General features: G+C 40.8%; 1 protein-coding gene across 3 annotated transcripts; it reads left to right on the top strand.

Annotated features, from left to right (window-relative positions):
- Window positions 1-296: 296 nt before the first annotated feature.
- Window positions 297-20436, top strand: LOC117884419 (acyl-coenzyme A synthetase ACSM4, mitochondrial-like). Of its 3 annotated transcripts, none has more exons than XM_034784797.1 (14): window positions 297-1120; window positions 6101-6369; window positions 10592-10802; window positions 11041-11248; window positions 12348-12422; window positions 13190-13346; window positions 13946-14025; window positions 14939-15062; window positions 15584-15664; window positions 15738-15839; window positions 16697-16824; window positions 17282-17381; window positions 18381-18500; window positions 19455-20436. In XM_034784797.1, exons 2-14 carry the CDS (start codon window positions 6169-6171, stop codon window positions 19539-19541), a joined length of 1674 nt encoding a protein of 557 aa, XP_034640688.1. In that variant the 5' UTR covers window positions 297-1120; window positions 6101-6168; the 3' UTR covers window positions 19542-20436. The 3 variants fall into 3 exon arrangements, with proteins under 3 accessions (XP_034640688.1, XP_034640685.1, XP_034640686.1); XM_034784794.1 differs by having other exon boundaries at window positions 12279-12422; XM_034784795.1 differs by lacking the exon at window positions 297-1120 and adding an exon at window positions 1126-1200 and having other exon boundaries at window positions 12279-12422.
- The last annotated feature ends 279 nt before the right edge of the window (window positions 20437-20715 follow it).

Raw genomic sequence — 20715 nt, 5'->3', positions numbered from 1 at the left:
ATATGAGAATTTGGGAATCTATAGGGGAGGATGGGATGGGAAACAACTTCCTTATCCCAGGAAAATTTTCAAGATTTCAAAAATATTTCCCATCCCAAATCAGGACAAAAAGTCAAAATATCAAAACATTTCACAGACAATCCTAAATTTTTTTGTCTGGGTCAGTGGAAACATTTTGTTTCAACATTTTCTAAATGTTTCATTTTGATTTTGACTTTTTTTTTTACGATAATTTAAATTTCAAAATGAAAAGTCATTTAGACTTTAAAAAATTGAATTTTTCATTTCAAAAATGTCCCATTTTGACAATTTCAAAATGTTTTTTTCCCAATATTTTTTTTTCTAAACAAGAAATTTGTCAAAACTGATGCTAACAGTTTGGTTTTGATGAATTAGCATTTTCCAATGGAAAAATGTTTAGTCAAAATATTCACAACTAGCACTACTTGTGGATGTATTATCAGCTGGAAGAATTAGATTTTGGAAGCTTTCTAGTCCTGCTATTTTATTTGTCTTGTTGAGTTCATTAGATAGTTAACTCTTTAAAATGGGGAAAGAAGGGAAGAGACAAAGTGCTCTGGGTTAAGGGACAAATCAGACATACTTTACAGCAATGTCTAGATATAGGCAATTCATTTCTTGTCCCTTCTCCAGAATAACACAAAATACACCTGCAGAGTGCCGACTAGAACCTGCTTCCCACAACTCCAACACACACAAACTGTTATAAAAACCTGTGTTGATGGGAGCTGTTGGGTACTCAGCAGCTTTGAAAATCAGGTGACTTAAGTGACTTTACAGCAATGTAAATGATTACAAGATAACTATCACTGCACAGGAAATAAACATCAAATTGCCTGCTCTGTTATACATTATGCACTGTTTGCATCTCTTCAGTAGATGAGAACTGTAAAAATAAAGATGGCATCAGACTAAACACTGTTGATTAAGAGGGTTTGTGTCCAGGGTACGTGTATCCAAATAAAAACTAATATCTACAGTGCCTCTTCTGGGGAGGGACACATACCCTGACAGCTGAAAGAACCAGTGGAGAAGGTTTACCTCGTGCAGCTTTCTGAGTGTTCCTATGTCCAGCCTGGCACTTTACCACAGCGAACAGGTCAGTAGAATGTGTTGGTTTGCCTGTGTCTTCAACTTCATTAGATTTATACAACTCTTCAAAGGACTCAACACTATTGGGTGAGATTTTTCTTTTTCCCTTATTTAATTTCTTGAATTCATTTTCTGCTGCAACTGAACTGGAGAAAGTGTCAGAATCTGGTGTAATTTCTCTTCTGGAGAAAGTGTCTGAGATTTTTGCTCATCTGGGAAATCCCAATTTGGAAAAGTTTTCCCCTAACGTTTTGACATATAATTTTAAAAGAATAAGGCAAATGCTTCTTAGCATCTTCTGTTCTCTTTAGTAGTTTGCTTGTAATTGTCACCATTACAACACACTGTTGAAGAAATTTTAAAAATCAATTTATGGAAAGGAGTTGCTACCATACAATCAGGGCCAGTCAAAAAACAGAAAAATAATTGGGAAAACATTCAAAATTTTGAAATTTGGTTCTGTTTTTCAGGGGTAAAAATGAACCCATTTTTCACCTTCTGTAGAATTTTCCATGATATTTTTGATTGAAATCATCACTGAAACCGTTGAAGAAATTTTTCATGTACTCAAAACCGTCAATTTTTTACTACAAACTGCGTCTTCAGTAAATTACTTTTTTTTAAATAGAAAATTTCAATAATGTCCATTTTGGGTGGGAAATTTTTTTTGGGAGGGGGGAACGGATGGACAGATTAAGTCCATTTTTCATCAATAAAACTTAATTTGGAAAATTTCAATCAGATCTCTGGATAAGGGATACTTACGATTGCAAATGTCGGGTTCAATTTAAATCCTTCATTTTATAACGTATAAATCCAAATTCTGGAGTGGACTGGAGTGATTTCTGATTGCTCTGTATTCTCCTGTCCCCTAAAAAGCAGGCCCGGCTGCAATCTGAATTCATATCTGGTGGTTCAGTAATTTCTGAGCAAGACCATCCTTATCAATAGTTGCTAAGGGGCCTAACCCTCTTTCTCAAAGAAACAAATCCTGCTCCTTTCTGAGTGTGGTTCCATTGATGTCAATGGGGCTGTTCTCACAAATGAGGTATGATTTAGTCCTATTTCATTATAGAAACAAATCAAACCAATTGCTCACTTTTTAGAGCTCAGGGCTACCATTCTTGCTCAGTGGGATTATTGCCCAAGTAAGAACGACTGGATCAGGGCCACAGGGTCTCTTCAGCAATATCATTTTAAACACAGTTAGTTACAGTTTGCCTATTGACAGCCCTTCAAATCAAAGGGGTCTGAAAAGTGGGATTGAGGCGGGGAGGGTGAAACAACTGGGGAAAGTCAAAATCCAAGTTTATAATAATGAGAAGCTAGATACAACCTTAACTATGTAACAGGTTTCAGAGTCGCAGCGTGTTAGTCTGTATCCACAAAAAGAACAGGAGTACTTGTGGCACCTTAGAGACTAACAAATTTATTTGAGCATACATGGATTGCCATACCAATTTTATTAATAGCTCATCTTAATTAATTAGCTCTTAGAATTGGTATGGCAACTTCCACCTTTTCATGTTCTCTGTTGTGTATATATATCTTCTTAATATATGTTCCATTCTATGCATCTGATGAAGTGGGCTGTAGCCCACGAAAGCTTATGCTCAAATAAATTCGTTAGTCTCTAAGGTGCCACAAGTACTCCTTAACTATGTAGTGGCACTAATAGCATCATTATCCAGTCACTGGGTCAGGTATATAAACCAGATTGATCATGTCACACTTCTAATTAGCAGGAATTAGACTCGGTAAACAATATGACCTACTCTGTTAATTTTAAGTTAGTTTAACAAAAAATAAGGTCTAACTTAATACTCTTAAATAGTAATCAGTGAACGATTTAACTTAAGCAGTGAAATATTTGTAACATGGTAACAAATTTTGCTTTGGGTTTTTATTTAACTTTACATGCCAGCAAGATATGAGAACAGCATAAAACGTACTAGTAAGGTAACTTTATCTAGACGTCGTAATACAGAATCTACTATAGCTGTCTGTAGTCTCAGGGATGTTTCAAACTTGAGAAGAATAAGGTAAAAATACAACCTTCAGTGTACCAACAGATCTAAAATTTAGTAACCCTAGTGCTAAGCACTCTACACATCATTCATAAAGCAAAAAGTGTCAGTAATAAACACAGCAAAAAATATCTCTAGGCCAATTAACCATCACACAAGGAAAATATATCAATATTTCTTCTGGGTTTTTCCTGCACTAATACTTCCTGATGATGATGATTATTGTATTCTTCTGGGGGCCCTGAGCGTTATTGTAATACAATCAGGACTGGAGCCCCACTGCGCTAGGTTTTGTGCAAATACAAAGTAAAAAATGACCCCCTCCATGAAGAATGTCCAATAATCAGCATTTTTTTATTGCGAATTATACAAATACCTCTTACTAAGTTTCAGTGCCTCCACAAAGGTCATTAAATCTCACAGGATAAATGTCAATCCAGTGTCAAGCCCACAAAATTTCCTTCAATGCAGTCACACATCACTGGAAAGATCAGTGTGTTAGAGGTTCATTGGGTACCTTCTCTTGATACACAGGTTAAACATTGGTGAGACAGCTCCTGCTGAGGAACAAGGAAAGAGTCCAGCTGTTAAATAGTTATTTTGCCTTTGGGAATAAAGGTCTGAACAAGCCCGAGATCAATTTTTCAGTGGGAGCTACAGCAAATAGTGTGCGGGAAGCAAAACTGGTTCTAAAAAGAATAGATGCTGTGAAAAGGAGACCAAGCATAGGGTCTAGGAAACACACATCCGTGAGTTTTAAAAGATTTGATCAAGGAAATCCGTGAACCCTCACTAACAGTTTCATTAGGGTGAGATTCCTAAAGACTGCAAGGTTGGAAATAAAGTGTTGAAGGACTCAAGGGACAAACTACAAAGTGAATTAAACTGCATTAACGAAGGGAACCCTTGGAAAGTATCTTGAGGGATGTGGTTGGAGAAGACCTTGTTTTGCTGAACAGTAGCTAACATGGAGTCATGCAGGAAGGGGGCCAAACTCACCTAACTTGCTGATGTGCTTTGATGATACTACTGCTATGGTAGGGAATATTCTGAGGATAAATAGTACTAGGATAGTCTATGAGCTTTTGAGAAAGTTCCACGTCAGATTAGAGAAAGAGTTAAGCTAAGGTTAGAAACTGGAGGTGGAGTAAATATGGCGCTGAATAGAAAACCGGGACAAAGGGAAAAACTCACTCAGTAGGACTTCATATAGTTACACATGGAATTAACTTGATCCAGAGCATAGCTATAAATGATTTTTTTTCTATTTAATTCATAGATTTTTAAGGCCATAAGGGACCATTCGCTCATCTTGTCTGATCTTCTGAGTACCACAGGCCATAGAACTTCACCCAGTTACTTTTGTACTGAGTCTAATAACTTACGTTTCATTAAAGCGTATCTTCCAGAAACTTGAAAAGCGTTAATGAATGGGACGGGTGGGGAGACAGAAAACAATTTTCATAACTTGATAGGCCTTTAGGTCGCCACTGGTAAATGTTCTGACTGCAAGCTCTGCAGGGCAGGGACTGTGTTTTGTTCCATGACATGGAATGCTCCAGGTACACTTGCAGCACTCGCTAAGAGTATATCTACGCTGTAGGTAGGAACCTTCTTCCCAGCTTAGGTAGATAAACACATGCTAGCTCTGCTTGAGCTAGCATGCGAAAAATAGCAGTCTAGCCAGGAATAGCTCTGGCTAGCCACCCAAGTATATACGCAGAGTGTCTGGGTGGGGTTGCACTCAGGTGGCTATCCCAAGCTGGTGCCTTTACTCCCCCAAGCTACACTGCTATTTGTAGTGTGCTAACTTGAGCAGAGCTAGTATGTGTCCATCTACCCGAGCTGGGAGCACGTAAATGTATCCCGAATGTTCACTATGTGCATACAATCTGGCAAAAGGACTGAAGCCGACATCTCCACATTTGTGATAATACTAAAGAGAGAGAAAGATAGAAGGCACAGATATCAAGGAAGAATGTAAATGGACTCCGAAGTGTTTGGGATCATTACTGTGTATTCAGATGGGAGATGTAGTACAATGTAAAACAAATGTAGACCTATCTTGTAGCAAAAAACCAAATTGGGGAATGTGGCCCTAATCTAGCAAAGTGTTTAAGCATGTGTTTACTTTAAGAACCTGAGTAGTCCCGTTGAAGTTAACAGTAATACACATGCTTAATGTTATGTACATGCTTATGTGCTTTGCTGGATTGGGATCTATGTGACGAATGAGGTAGTCTTCTAGCACATTGACAGGGCCGGCTCCAGACACCAGCTAAGGAAGCAGGTACTTTGGGCTGGAATTCGGCGGCCGGTCCCTCAGTCCCTCTCTTCCTCTTTGAGCTGCTGCTGAAGTGCCACCGAAGAGAGTGGCTTCTATGGCTTTTTTCTTTTTCTTTTTTCACTGTTTGGGATGGCAGAAAAGCTGGAGCCAGCCCTGCACATTGATCAGGGAAAGTCTGTGAGGATTGTTGTGGAAACCTCTTGGAAAAACATCAGCTAAGGACATGCTACACACAGGAAAGTTAAAGAAATCAGAGTAGTTTTAGCAGATGGAGACTACAAAGTGTCACCATTCTTGGATACGGACATCAGTGTGTGTTAAATGACACTGATTGACTTCAATAAGAATTGTGAGCGATTAGCACCTCTAAGGAACAGTACGCTAGTCAGCCATAAAGCTGCAAATAAGATCCAAGATTAATGCTGCAGACAGCTAAATTCTTAAGAACTTGGTGGTGCAAGATATAAATAAGCCAAATAAATGGATGGTTTTTCCAAACAGTGTGATCCACTTTACTGACATTCTATTAAAAACTACAGATTGACATGCTTATTATAAAAGATTTGTACTGATTAATACACCAAATCAGAATTAGACCCTCTATCTTTGCTTGTTTGTCAGACAACTTTCAGGATGATGATAACTGTTGTTTTTGTCTTTTCTTTTGTTTCAGGATCCACAACAACTATTTTATTTATTTTCTTACGTGGTCTAAAACAACCTGACAAATCCTCTGCTACCATGAAGACTTTGCTTAAATTACAGATTCTCAAATCCTTGTGGATTTCCAAATCAAGTTGTAGGCTTTTCCATAAACAACCCAGGCTGCTTGCCCCAGAGCTATTTTCCCATGACGTATCTATCAAGCAGGGTGAACAGCAAGTGCCCGAATACTTTAACTTTGCAAGTGATGTGCTGGACAAATGGTCTCAGATGGAAAAGGTAAAATCTCTGTCATCGGGCAGATTAGAGATTTTATTTCTTTTTGAATAACTATGTTTGTCATTTATTTAAAAGACAAATCAGTTTCTGAAGATAATTTGCATTTGCAATTATCATGCTTTTCCATTAGACGGGCTGGGTTCCTTGGGCTAAATCTTGTTCACTTTTCTCCCATCAAAGTCCTATTGGGACTCCTGGCATAGGTACAGCAGAAAGGTTAAGCAGGATCGGCCCACAACATTTTGGCACCTGAGGCGGGGAGCTCAAATGATGCCCCCATGTCCCTCGCTTGGGCCAAAATTTTGAAAGGTCTCAATTCTGCCTTCTTCCTGTTCTACTCCTCTCATGGTACTGCTCTGCTACCTACCCCAATAAAGGAGAACTTAACAACTTAAAATGCCTTGTTCAAAAATTTTAAGTAACATTTAACTTTCAAATGCCTGAACAGCAAATGTAACTTTTCTTGTCTGCATAGTAAACACTGGAATTTTTATCTGTTTGAATAATCAAAGTGGTACTTTCTGTGCCTTCTTGGTTGCATAGATTTGAACTGCTTCCTGCTGAAGGTCCACAGTCTGGGCCAGCTCATGCTCTATTGAGATGGTTGCAAGGCCGACCAGCCTCTCCTGTGTCATTGTGGAGCGTAGATGTGTTTTTATTAACTTCAGCTTGGAGAAGCTCCACTGGCAACTGTTACAGGAAGTGTTAGAAGTATGCGCAGAGCAACAAAAGCATTTGAAAAGAGGGTAGTCAACTTATTTGTGCACATATATTCCAGAACAGCCTTTGGAGTTGATCCTGCTGAAATGTATCTTGAAAGGGCTTTCAGTTCATCACCTAAATCATTCGCATCAATATTGCGCATGTCATCATGTGTCAACACTATCTCTAGTGCCCTGCATTGCTGGTGTAGGTCTTCTTTAGATATAGTGAGGAGTTTTGGAATATCATACAACATCCCAAATAAACTGCTGTGATCCTTGAGCTGCATGAAACGTTCAACTGACTGTATTGCACAATCTAGCATCTGGTTAAAGAATTCAACTTTGAATTGTTGTTTGGGGTCTCTTATGGGATTATCCCATGCCTCGTAATCAAAATGTCGTCTTCTTCGGTGACGCTTGTATTCTTGAATGGGTGGCAAAATAGCTTCAGTGTGAAGGAAGGATTCCTCTACCAACTTCTGTGCATTCTTCAGAACATTTTGAAATCCCTCATCTGACCGGTAAGACTGTAGGTATGACTTTGCTTTGTCCAGTTGTTCCATTGCTCCAGATATATCAAGATCAACACCTTGGAGTCTCTTGCTTACAACATTTATTTCAAACAGTATGTCATGCCACAACACTAAGCCACACAGAAATTTGAAGTTATGAATGTTTCTGGTGATTCCAATTCCCTCTGCCACTGTTCTCCCACGAACAGTTCCTGTCATAGCATTATCCTCCATAATGGCAACTATGGCATCATCTATCTTCCCAATTTGGTGTTTGATAGGCTTTATTGCCTCCACTCGACTTTCCCATCATGTGGCACTCAGTGGTTTCAGTGTCAGAGAGGATGTTCCTTCAAAATTTGCCATCGATGAGTTGATGCAGAGAAAAATACATAAAAAAAATAATTTTTTACATTAAAAAATTCAGCAGCCTCACTAGAAGCTGATGCTGCATCACTGACCACCAAGTTCAATGATTGAGAACTGCATGGGACAAAAAAAGCTCGAGGGTTTAGCTCTCAGATTCGTGTCTGCACTCCTCTGTTCTTTCCTCTCATGTTGGCACCATTATCATAGCCCTGACTTCTCATGTCAGCTGTCACAATTCTCATATCTTCCAATTTTTTAAGAAGCACATTTGTCATACCAGCTCCTGTAGTATCATCAGTGTCAATAAATTCTAGAAAATGGCTCTCTGACAGTCACCATTGCAGTGACATTTTCACTAGGTTTTGTTGTTGTTACAAAACACACCATTAATGTCATTTGTTCCATATGGGTGAAATCAGGTGTGCAGTCCAGAATAACAGAATAATATCTTGCTGTCTTCCTATTTGCCACAATCTTCTGTTTGACTTTTGTTGCCAGTAACGTATGATCTCATTTTGAATTGTTTTTCCAAGGTAGTGGTGTGTGTACATTTCTTGGATGGTGACACTTCTTAGATGCTCCCGGAGTACAGCATCAAACTCAGCCATCAGGGCCACAATTTTAAGGAAGTTTCCATTGTTTGGCACATACAGCTGATCTGACATGCCATGCAGTACTAGGTTTTGGGTAGCAACATTCTCACAATGGCAATGAGCCTTTTCAGAACATTTTGCCAATAAAGAGACTCTGATGCAATCTTCTCGTGATGCTGATCATCTATGGTGGCCTTTAACCTTAGTCTCATCCGCCTGTGGAATGCTCTCTGGTGATGCCAGATTTCTAGCAGATTTTTTCAGTCCTTTGTTCCTGTAGAACCTAAGGTGGCTGAAACGTTAGACTGGAAGAGTTTGCAACAAAAACTGTATGCAGCATTCTGGGTTTTTGAGTACATAAGCTATCGCCTCTCCACTTTGTCACCATTGGGGATTTCACGCCAGTAATGTGTTGGGTGGAAACTTCTATTTTCATTGTCTTTGGGGAACATGAAGTTTTTCACTTGCTGTGGCCCATGCTGTACAAGGAAGTCCCTCAGGCTACTGCTCAAGTGGGTCCACAGTCCTGGATCATCTAGACTTAAGGAACTAAACTCAGCAGCAGCTGTTTCTTGTGCCTCCACCACACACTTCTCTGATCTACACTTTTTTTCAGGAATGTGCATGGTTACATCCATTTGAGATGGAGATATGGATGCTGCAGTAGCTGTCGGGTCACCTGCACTCTGACTGACTAACTGGAAGATCAGGCATCTCCTCAACACTAACATCCTCCCTGGGGCTGGAAGGCTCACCGTGAACATTTGTGTCTATGTATCTCAGGAGAGCTTCTTCCTGCTTAGATAGAAAAGCTTCCTTTGCTTGCTTGCTTTTTCTGAATGCTGCCCCAGAGGGGCATTTTCTTCTTTCACTCATGACTGCTGTTCTGTGCCAGCTATAGTGGCTCTCAACACTCAATTGAAGGGGACAAATAAGCAGGCTGGTAGCAGGGCCTGAGTGAGGGAAGATATCAGTGTCTTCAGGGCCTAACTGGCTCCTACTACTTCAGTTGACTGCCTGTTCTCCTCAAGTGGGTTCAGAGAAGCAGCAGGAAACAGGAAGCTCCCTGAGAAGCTGGTGTTAATGAGTCCAGGCTCCTGGGGGTGCCAGAGAGGTACATAAGAGGCTCTTCCTCCTCCTCTCTCTCCCTGCAGCTCCTGCTGCTTTCTGTTATTCCCTCTCACCTTTTCTCCTGCCTGCCTGTTATGTCTCTTGTGCCCTCCTTCCTCCAGCACAACACTTCACCATCTCTATGCATCTAGAGCAGAGAGAATACATAGGCACCAGCCGCAGACACAATTTTCTACACTCTGGGTCTTAGTGGCGCCTTCCCCACACCCGCCCCAAGTCTGGCACCTGAGGCGGCCGCCTCAGTTCGCCTCATGGTAAGGCCAGCCCTGAGTTAAACCCTTTATTTACATAAAGTTAAATAATAAAGTCAAGGTGCTGTACAAAGTGACCACACTTGACTTTCCCCAAGACACAGCTCTCTCTCTCCAGAATAGATTCTAATACTGCACAGATCATTGTGAGGAAATCCTTATCATCAATCAGCTCCATTGTTCCTTTTTGTTCTGAGTCCATCATGCAGGAGACAGAATTGTTCCTCAGCATTCTCATGTCATTTCATTTCACCCTGTCTGTGTTACCATCATTTAATAGATTCCCCTGACTCTGGGCCCAGAACATGAGGCGTAACAGGTGAAGCATTTCATATCATCTGATATCTCATATGAGTGTTAATGCTGAGCATTAGAGACTTCAGGTGAAAGTCCGGACTGGCCTTCAGACTAGAGACAGTTGATCTGTTAAACTCTGAGGGCTCAGAAAAAGTAAAAGATTACTGGAAATAATTGGGGCTGATCCAAAGCTATGTGAGGTCAACAAGAGTTTTTCCAATGACTTCAATTGGCTTTGGATGATTCCCAATGTGCACGCCATGGGATATACAGATCCACAGTAAACTCATTGATAAATGTGCATGACAAGTTTGATTGGCATTTGAAATGATCCTTTTTTTTTTAACCCTTGTGCTGTTTTGTAGGACGGAAGGAGATCATCAAACCCAGCCTTCTGGTGGGTAAATGGAAGAGGAAATGAAGTGAGGTGGAGCTTTGAGGAGCTGGGATTCCACTCCAGAAAAGTGGCCAATGTCCTCTCTGATATATGTGGTCTGCAGAAGGGAGACAGAGTTATGCTGATTCTGCCCCGGATACCGGAATGGTGGCTGGTGAATGTGGCTTGTATGAGAACAGGTCAGTTTCAGATTGCTGAACTTGATAGCTGAAAAATGTTAAGAACAGAAGTTTTAGTTTTTTTCATAAAGAAGAAAACTATATACATTAATTAACTACTAAACAGTTTTTGCCAACCAATATTAGATCCAAATTCATTTTTGGTATAGGTTGGGGAATAATTTTTGGGTATGTTCCCACACAGAAAATGATCAAATTAAAAATATCTTCTTAAAAAGTAACCTTATTGCTCTTCCAGGAATCGTCCTCATTGTAGGGACCTCCCAATTAACAGCTAAAGACATTTTGTATAGACTCCAGGCTTCTAAGGCCACGTGTATCATTACCAATGATATAGTGGCATCTACAGTGGACGCAGTTGCATCTGATTGCCAGTTTCTGAAAACCAAGTTAATTGTATCCGAAGGCAGAAGAGATGGGTGGCTGAACTTTAATGAACTATACAAGTAAGTAGGCATTAGAAGTGCTACAATAACAGGATAGAAAATGAGGGTTTCTCAAAAGTACATTGTATCCATTAGACACAGAGTCAGGCATTAATGGAGTTTTTTGCAACAGCCTTGCTGATGTTTCCAAATCAGAGTTGCTTTTCTAACAGCAGTCTCTTTCCAGGTGGGTCCCATCCTATCCTTACTTAATGGGTGTGCTGTACATGAAATAGGGGCAGGAACTAGACCTAAGTTGTTTTTGTCTAATTTGGTCAAACATGTCTATGGAATGATTGGCCCTTGGTGCTCATGTGGACATCTCCAAATCTCTTCCTTTTGAAAACTAGACTGGAAGTCTCACTGCAGAATTTTTTGAGTATTCCTGTGCTTCCAAATTCTAGCCTGGTCAGCTAGATCACAAGAATAACATTTCTAATTGTTCTTTGGAATCTCTGCTCCGATGTGGACCCAGGAAATAGACGCAGTGTGATATTTTCTTTAAAGTTAATCCATTTTTTAAAATCTCAACATGTTTAGATTCAGTTTAGATCACATTTTGAACTTTTTTTTTCTGAATGTGTTCTTCCATAGGTAGCTGCCTGATTTATACCCCAATTCCTCACCTCCTTCTTAGCTTTCTCAGATTCAATGAAGTGCAAGTGATGATGTGGTATCCACATCTCCCTTCTTGATTGTCCCACCAATATATCAATTTTTGCTTCCTACATGAAGCTTTCCTGGTGTCTTCCTTCTCTTTCTCCTTTAAGAAGAATCTACCATGCTGATTTCTTACTAACTTTTCTGTTTAATTATATTAACTGGATAGGATTTAATGCTGGATGAGAAATGAGACTAGAGTAAGGCAGGCTATCTGAAAGAAAGTCAGTGCTCTCATCCAGGGAGATGTAATATCCAAAGGACACAAGAGGAGCTTAATCTGGGATGGGAAAGAGGGCAGTTGCAACACCTAATCCACATTTGCATGCCAAAACCTCAGTAGATTGCACCTGTATCCACTTTAGCCACCATTATATTCTATATTTTAAAGAGCACAACCTGCTGATCACATCTGCGTTAAAACAAAGATTCAAGACCCAATGATTATCTACTTTACCAGCGGAACCACAGGTTCTCCAAAGATGGCTGAACACTCCCAAGGCAGTCTTGGTTTCAGACCTGTCATAAGTGAAAGGTAAGGACTGTGGCTCTGGTAGTTTTATAACCTGGAACCAAACTGAGTGTGAAGTGGAAAGCATGAGTCTGGTTGACCAAGATAACTGAGATACACCAAAGGTCTGATTAAGAAGCATTGGGTAAGAAATATGCAATGTGTGGCTTCAATCCTGCTCCCTAATGATGTCACTGGCAAAACTCCCCCTGTCTACAAGGGAAGTGAGATCAGATCTCATCTTTCCATTTTGAATTAAGGAATGACTCCCAGCATTTCTTGAGAGGAATTCAGGTGACAACCTACAACTGGAGATAACTCTAGAAGCACAACTCCTATAGATATCATGTGCTTGGACAGCTGTGCAAAAGCAAGAGAACACCATGACACAGATCACCTTTGCCCCCAGCACAACCACTGAGATCCATGAATTTAAAGAGTGGAATTCCCAGCCTCCTCCATAGAATCTTCCGCTTCTTCCTCTACCACCTTACTTCTCTCCACGCCACCCCACCCCACCCCACCCCACCCCCGCCAATGCAATAATGGAAGAACACAAAGGAAATTCACCCTGGAAATTCACAAAGGATTACATTCAGAGTCTCCACCTCCCCAGCTCTCCCAGATGGGTTATTCCTGCAAAGAGAATGGAGCCCACAAACTCGTCATGAGGCAATACCATTGTTAATGCTTATTGTGTATACACCTAGTTAAAGTTCTTGATTTCTAGTTCCATTGTCTATTTTTAAAAAAAAAAGTTTTCCGTAATCACTCTTTTCTCTTCATATCAGATACTGGCTGGATTTGACTCCTGAAGACATGATGTGGTGCTTATCAGATACAGGCTGGATAATAGCTTCGCTGGGATCTGTTCTTGATCCATGGGTTTTCGGGTCATGTGTCTTTGTACACAGCCTTCCACATGTTGAATCAACAACTCTCCTAAATGTAAGAAAAAAGTCATCCTGTAGGTTTGCTGAAGTTTCCCCATGTGCAAGGTAGACCTCAAAACAAATCTTGAATTAACTGAGCAGCTCCTATTAGGTTTTTTCACTTCAGGTCAATCAAAATGTTTTGTTTAAATTTTGACCTTTCCTCAACTTTTTTTAAGTCAGGAAATTCATTGAATGCAACACAGGTTCAGTTTAGACAAATCAGTATTTTTGACAAAATAATGATTAGTTGAAAAACTAACTCTAATCCTGAGGTCATTACTTACTCTTTATTCATAGCATTCCAGAACATGTATGTAAAGTAACACTCAACAGCTGTAGTAACTAGTGACATTTCAGAGGGGAACCCAGAAGAGAGCCAGAATGTTGGTACAGTTGATGTAGAGATAGTTTTTGATAATATCAGTGATTACAGTTGTTTGAAACTAGAGAAGGAGCTCTCTACACTGACTAAGGAGGAGGGTGAGATTGGGGAGTGGACTTCCCCTCTGTTTTTAGCAGAGGGGAAGTCCACTCCCTTACTCCCTTAGCTAATGTAATCTTTGCTGCAGTTCACACATAAACTTTGTTCATCTTGTTGTTTTATTTCACTAGACTCTCTCCAGATTTCCCATCACTACTATCTTTGGTGCTCCAACTTTGTTCCGCATGCTGGAGCAGCATGATCTTACCAGGTACTTCAGGAGAGAGATGACTTACTAACAATACTCACCTGAATAAATTTTAATGAAATCACAACTCTAGGTGCTTGGCACAATATATTGAGTTTCATCAGTATAACCAGCATCTTTTGAAAAGATAGTTATGAGAAATGCATGGGGTTTGCATAATTTCATTATGAAAGGTGGAGGAAACACAGCATTTTCAACTGTTTCTCTCCAAAATTTGGGGGGGTCACTCAAAGCTGACATTCTTAGCAAAGCTCGAAGGGGCTGAAGCCAAGTGCATCAAACCCAGAAACAATGTTCTCATGAACCCATGTAGAGGTGCTCAGATTCCATGGTGATGGGTGACCTTCTGAAAACTTAAGTAGACCTAGCTGGTGTGTCAAGTTTTACACAGTGTCAGAAACACTAGTTAGTGCGATGACTTCAGTGCTGGAAATACAACCCTCCAAAGATGGTCCTTCTGCACATGACGTAGTTTAATCATGAGGTGGCAGGACTCACAAGAAATCTTTTGTACTGAATTTTGCTGAATACTAGCAAAATTCTCTACCATAAATTTCAGTTACCAAAGGATTTTGTTTTTCATACCTTAGTGATGTGTTTTTCATAATGGCCCATTCACGTGACTGTAACTGAGTAGGAATGTGGGTTGACTTCAGTGGGACTACTGTACAAAGTTTAGCATAGGCATTTGTCCTTGCAGAATCGGGAGCTAAAGTAGCTTAAATCTCTTCCTCTGATTTCTGTACTCGAGTGAAGATAACTCTTTCAACTAAGAGCTTTCCATTATTGTTTGTTGACATTTGCAAGCCCTTTAGCTGCTGTGCTTATCACCAAAAGCCACTAGAATCCAGCGACAGGCCCCTTTGCCCTCAATGGTCTTTCAGTGACTCTCATGACTTTTTAAATCCTTATTAAGTTACAAGTTCATGAGTCTGCAGCACTGTGTGAGTGGAGGGGAGCAACTCAACCCAGAAGTGATCGAGCAGTGGAAAAGGAAGACTGGCCTGACTATCTATGAAATATATGGACAAACAGAAACAGTATGTTCAAATGGGTTAATAATGTGTTAATGAGTTTTAATTTCTTTTGCTTTTCTGAGTTGCATGGTTAAAAAAGCCAAAAGGAAACCATTTGTTACTTACTTGAAATGTCAAGGAAGAGTCCATTAAAATACAGTAACTTACAAATTTATGTTGATTTAAAAACATGGCTATCTTGTAGAGCTCAGGGAAAAGGTGGAGGTTTTTGTGCTTTCATTTTTCCATAAAGATTTCTGAGAAAATCCTGAGCGAAGTGATAGGGAAGAAGGAGGATGTTGTTGCTAAGATATAGGACTTGGGGTCAAGATACCTGGACTCTTTTACAGGTTGTTTCACAGACTTGCTGTGTGACTTCATGCAAGTTACTCCACTGTCCCAATCTTTAAAATACTTGCCTAGCCCACAGGGTTTTTGTAACCCTTAATTCATAGCAGTTTGGAATTGAAGTGGAAAATGAATGAATGTAGAACCTGACTGAATATATGTAATATTTCTGCAGAAGTAAAACTCTCTTTTTACAGGGAATAGTTTGTTCCGTTTTCAAAGGGATGAAGATTAAACCCGGATCAATGGGAAAGGCAGTTCCCCTTTACGATGTTCAGGTTTGTTAATACAACTTCCTGTCTTGTATCAGTTTGTTATTTGCTTTACTGAAGTATGTTTTTCTTCTTCTAGATCATCGATGAGAATGCTAATGTTCTGCCTCCAGGACAAGAAGGGGAAATTGCCATCAGAATCAAACCTAAAAGGCCACTTGGTCTTTTCTCTAAGTACATAGTAAGGAACCTGTTTTACCAACGTAGGAAATCCCTCTAATTCCATACTAGATACAAAGACCCAGATTTTCATCAGATTTTATGCCTACTCACCAATCTCAAGGTCATGCACTGTACTAACAGTCCTCCCGACTAAGGAGAATCTGAAGGAACTCTCTTCAAAGTAGAGATGGGACCCAAGTTAAAAGAATCTAGATCCACATTTCAATCATCTCAACATTTTGAGGTGTTTGGATCCAGGGTTTTGGTTCATTACCTTTTAAAACTGGGCTCTGAAAGTCAAGCTGAAGTTCCATCTAGCACATCCTCGCCAATGACCCTGACTGCATTGAGTATTATATGTGTTATGTGCATTATTTGTGCACATAACATGCACCTCCATGTGGATATAAATCTAAAGTTTTGAGCAGGTGATGAGGACATTTAGAAACCTAGACTTCCTTTCCTGACTGTGCCACCACCTTGCTGTGTGACCTAGATAAATAAAAATATGTAAATAAAGGCTGTAGCAGAGCATGCCTCCCTATGTGTCCTGGAGAATTCAAGGAGGAATTTGGAAGCAGAATGCCCCCTGGGTCTCCTCCTTTACTATGGATTATATCTATATCTAATTCTGAACCTCTGTCTGAACCTTTCCCCATCAATGAGGTGGAGTTTAGAATACCCACTTTTGTACAACTCTTTGAGATTCTGTTACCAAAGGTGCTATTTAAAGACAAAGGATTATTTATTTGTCTTTCATTGCTATACATTAATATGCTATACAGGGCTGATCACTTTACAGTTGTGTGTAAAACAGCAGAATTTATGATTAAACTACACTAAAGATTTTAATTGTCATTTGTGAAATGTTATCAGGATAACCCTGAGAAAACCGCTTCATCAGAACGTGGAAATTTTTTTGTCACGGGGGACAGAGGGACTATGGATGAAGATGGATATTTCTGGTTTCTTGGAAGATCTGATGATGTCATCAATTCTTCAGGGTTAGTTTGTTTTACTGGTTTTGCAAGCTTTCTGTGTAGTTCTATCATCCTATAACATAACATTTATAAGAGAGGAACTGGTGATGAGTTTCTTGGCAGGAAGGAACTTACAAGGGGACTTACAAATGAATCAGACATAGTCTTATTCCGGTAGCATGGTTCAGTGACTAGTGCATTGGACTAGGACTCAGGAGAGCTGGATTCTATCTTTGGCTCTGCCACTGCCCTGCTGTGTAACCTTGATGAAGTCAGTTCCTGCCTCTGTTTCTCCTGCCACCCTTTGTCTGTCTGATTGTAAGCTCTTGGAGGAGGGAGTTTTTGCAGGACGTCTAGCACAATGTGGGTCTGATTTTGGTTGGGGCCTTAGGCAATAATCAGTTCTTTCTTACCCCAGTACTGGTTAAAGACATATTCACACCAGATCAGTATAATTAAATACCTCATTTTCCTCTCCTAGGTATCGTATTGGACCATCTGAAGTAGAGAATGCCTTGATAGAGCACCCAGCTGTAGTAGAATCTGCTGCCGTCAGCAGCCCAGACCCCCTCAGAGGCGAGGTAATGATGTTGAGAGTGATGAGGAAAATATTTCAAGGAGGCAAAACGGTTTGTGATTCACTGTACAAAGTGCAGCTGTTGCACAGCATCACATCAGTGTGAATAGTCTTTTACCAGGGTGATAAACAGAACCCTATGTACAACCCTTTGCTCTATTTATTCATCTCCACAGTCTCTCCCCAAGAGATACTTATGGTGACAGACACTTTCCCATCAATGGACCTTCCTGCTATTAAGGACTTGTCAACACACACAAGTTGTAACTTTTTACAGTACTGGTATAGTTAGAGCAGTACAGCACCCTTTGTGTGGCTGCAGTTACTGGTAGAAATGTGCTGATATCGGTACAGCTATTCCCATACTGGAAGTATACTTTATACTGGTATAATTGTATCCATTCTAGTGGTTACATTGGAAAAAAAAATCACACCCCACATCAGCATAGTTATACCAGGACAAAAACTGTGTGCAGAGAAGGTGTAAGAGTGCCTTGAAAGCACAGTCCTGCCATTGTGGAGTGGAACTGTACTGCCTCAGTGTGAGTTGTGTGACCAGTGTATGCTCAGTGCTTCAGAGAAATCAAAGCTTCCTGAAGCTCCCGCAGAGCACAGTCACTGCAATCCCCCTTCCTAAGCCCGACCTGCTCTCCTGCTTAGCTTGTGTGATGGGGGAAGCGAGGCCACGGCCATGCTTCCTACCAGCATGGCCGCTTTGGAGACGGTGGAAGCACGAACCAGGAGAAACCATTGTGCTTGTGAGAACTACAATTGCACGTGAACCCCGCACTGCTGTGAAGGGCAGAGGGGACAGTCCTTGCACTTCTCCTCTCACTTACCTGCCTACACACACGCTGGCACTCAGTTTTAGAGACAGACTGGCTTCTTCACACAACTCTTAACTATCTCGTGGTCTGGGAGGGATATTGCTAACTGGGAGCTAAATCTAACAATATTTATAAATTGCTGGTGTCAGGTTGGTACTATTGATTTTACCCTGTAGGTGGTGAAAGCTTTTGTAGTCTTGTCACCTGCCTTTTCCTCGTGTGACCTGGAAAAATTAACGCTTGAGTTGCAGGAGCATGTCAAGAAAGTTACTGCTCCATACAAATATCCCAGAAAGGCAAGTACTCCCAAGGGGTAATTTTTAACATGGGACATGTCTCCTTCTTAAATCTCTCCAGAATGAACCATTCTGGATTTACTTAGAATGACAGAGATTCCTTCATTCATCTAAAAGAGAGAGATCAAGATTGAGAGAGACCATTTGGTTCAGGGAAACTTTTCTAAATCTCATTTATTTTCTCTTTCATAAGTTTTTAATAAAATTGTTTGTTAATAAATGTACCCCTGTACCTTTAAAAATATTCCTGGGCCAGGTAGAATGTCCTAGTTAGATACTCCCCATGTTCCAAACCAGGGGTAAAATCGTCGGCTTCTTACTTAGCTTTTACTTACTCCTTGCTCAGGAACACTCCAGTGATGTCAGTGGAAATTTGCCTGATTGAAAATTGATGAACGATTTGTCCCTTTGGCTTTGGAGTAAACATATTAGCGACAGCCCCAGAAGTATCCATTTTAAGTTTCTTACAAAACCCAGTGCATCTTGGGAAACTATATGTGCAATCAATTAGGGCACCTCTACACATACAAAACTGCAGCGGCACAGCAGTACCTATGCAGGCAGCTGTGCTGCTGCAGCGCATTAAGTGAAGACGCTCTATGCTGACAGGAAAGAGCTCTCCCATCGGCATAATAAAAACTCCTCCATGAATGGCAGAAGCTATGTCGGTGGGAAGAGCTCTCCTGCCAACATAACGCTGTGCACACGAGCGCTTGTCGGTTTAACTTATGTCACTCAGGAGGTGGTTTATTCACACCTCTGAGTGACATAAGTTATGCCAATAAGCTGTAGTGTAGACATAGTCTTAGTGCCTGATTCTGGAAACTGTCAGGCAAGTAGCCCTGATTCATGTGAGTCCTTCCATTCTTCCACATGGGGTCAGAGCCACCATTGCAAAAAAAATCCCAAAACATCACTGGGAAGCATACTAAGTTGTTTTGTGTTTTTTATTAGATGGAATTTGTCCAACAGCTACCGAAGACAATCACCGGGAAAATCAAGAGGAACGAGTTAAGGAACAAAGAATGGGGACAAATGTAACATTGTTGGGAGTTTAACATAGCTTCTTTCACTCCAGTGATGCCATGCAAGCTGTAACAGGTCTCAGGGTGCCCCGAACTGTTACCTTGTTCTCCTCCTCTTCCCCCCCCCTCCCCATACTGCCCGTGAGAGAGAGACTTGCTGGTGCTTAACCAGTCTGTTAGTCACCCAAACAAAGTCCTCATTTTTCTTTGCAGATTAACAATAGGTGCACCCTAGTCCCCGAACCACCTTTGAAGTGTTCCCCTGTGATAGCCAGCCTGACCGGGGATGGTCTAGATAATACTTAGTGCTGCCACGAGTGCAGGGGACTGGGCTAGATGACCTCTCGAGGTCCCTTCTAGTCTTATGATTTTATGATTCTGAGCTGCTGTTACAGAAATAGTGAACCATTTGCTAGTTGGCATTGAGAGGTTTTTAGGGTGTCAGAGCGTCTCTGTGTTATAATTGCCTTTTTTTCTATTGGATTTTTCCAATATCATGAGCACCTAGATTACCTGGAAAATTGAACAGAAGGACCCAGGCTACAAAATTGAATCCTATCATGAACCCAAGCTACAAAGTTCAGATCTGGTTGCAAAACCAAACTTTCCCAAATGTGGTTTCAGTTTGAAGCATTTTATTGATAGGGGCCAGCAGCAGAGTTCTGATCTAAACCTGAACTTTCCCAAACTCCATTGTGTTCAGATCCAGGATTTGGCTGTGTTGCATCTATGTTCTGGAAAGTATTTGAGATCAGTGAGAGAGCGTTGCAAGCTGCAGAAAAATACAGAGATGTCCTTTAGAAGTTAAATGATTTACCTTATCCAAACTACAGACCATGGCTGAGGGACATACTGGCCACTGTTTCCAGCAGCGCCCATTGGCCTGGAGCAGCAAAACGTGGCCAGTGGGAGCCGCGATTGGCTGAACCTGCAGACACAGCAGGTAAACAAATTGGCCCGGCCCACCAGGGGCTTTCCCTACACAAGCGGCTTCCCAAGTTTGGGAAACACTGCTCTAGACCAATACATCCAGCCATCTGAAAAGAGAAAGGCCTTTGACTGATAACACCTCCAGACACCACACTTTAATATACACACAACTGACAATGGGGGCCAGCTGATACCATGGCCACCCTTTGTCAACAAGCACTACCCAATACAGAGGCAATCAGCCTAGGTTTGGCTCCCCA

This window comes from Trachemys scripta, chromosome 10, assembly GCF_013100865.1.
Source record: "Trachemys scripta elegans isolate TJP31775 chromosome 10, CAS_Tse_1.0, whole genome shotgun sequence".
Classification (NCBI taxonomy): domain Eukaryota; kingdom Metazoa; phylum Chordata; order Testudines; family Emydidae; genus Trachemys; species Trachemys scripta.
This window is presented reverse-complemented; position numbering and strand designations above follow the sequence as displayed.

Bases quoted from the DNA above. Each gene is read 5' to 3' on its own strand.
- LOC117884419 (XM_034784794.1), top strand. From the start codon at position 6,169: ATGAAGACTTTGCTTAAATTACAGATTCTCAAATCCTTGTGGATTTCC. The intron at 15,840-16,696 runs GTAAGGAACCTG...AAATGTTATCAG, and splicing joins GTCTTTTCTCTAAGTACATA to GATAACCCTGAGAAAACCGC. The intron at 17,382-18,380 runs GTAATGATGTTG...TTTACCCTGTAG, and splicing joins CAGACCCCCTCAGAGGCGAG to GTGGTGAAAGCTTTTGTAGT.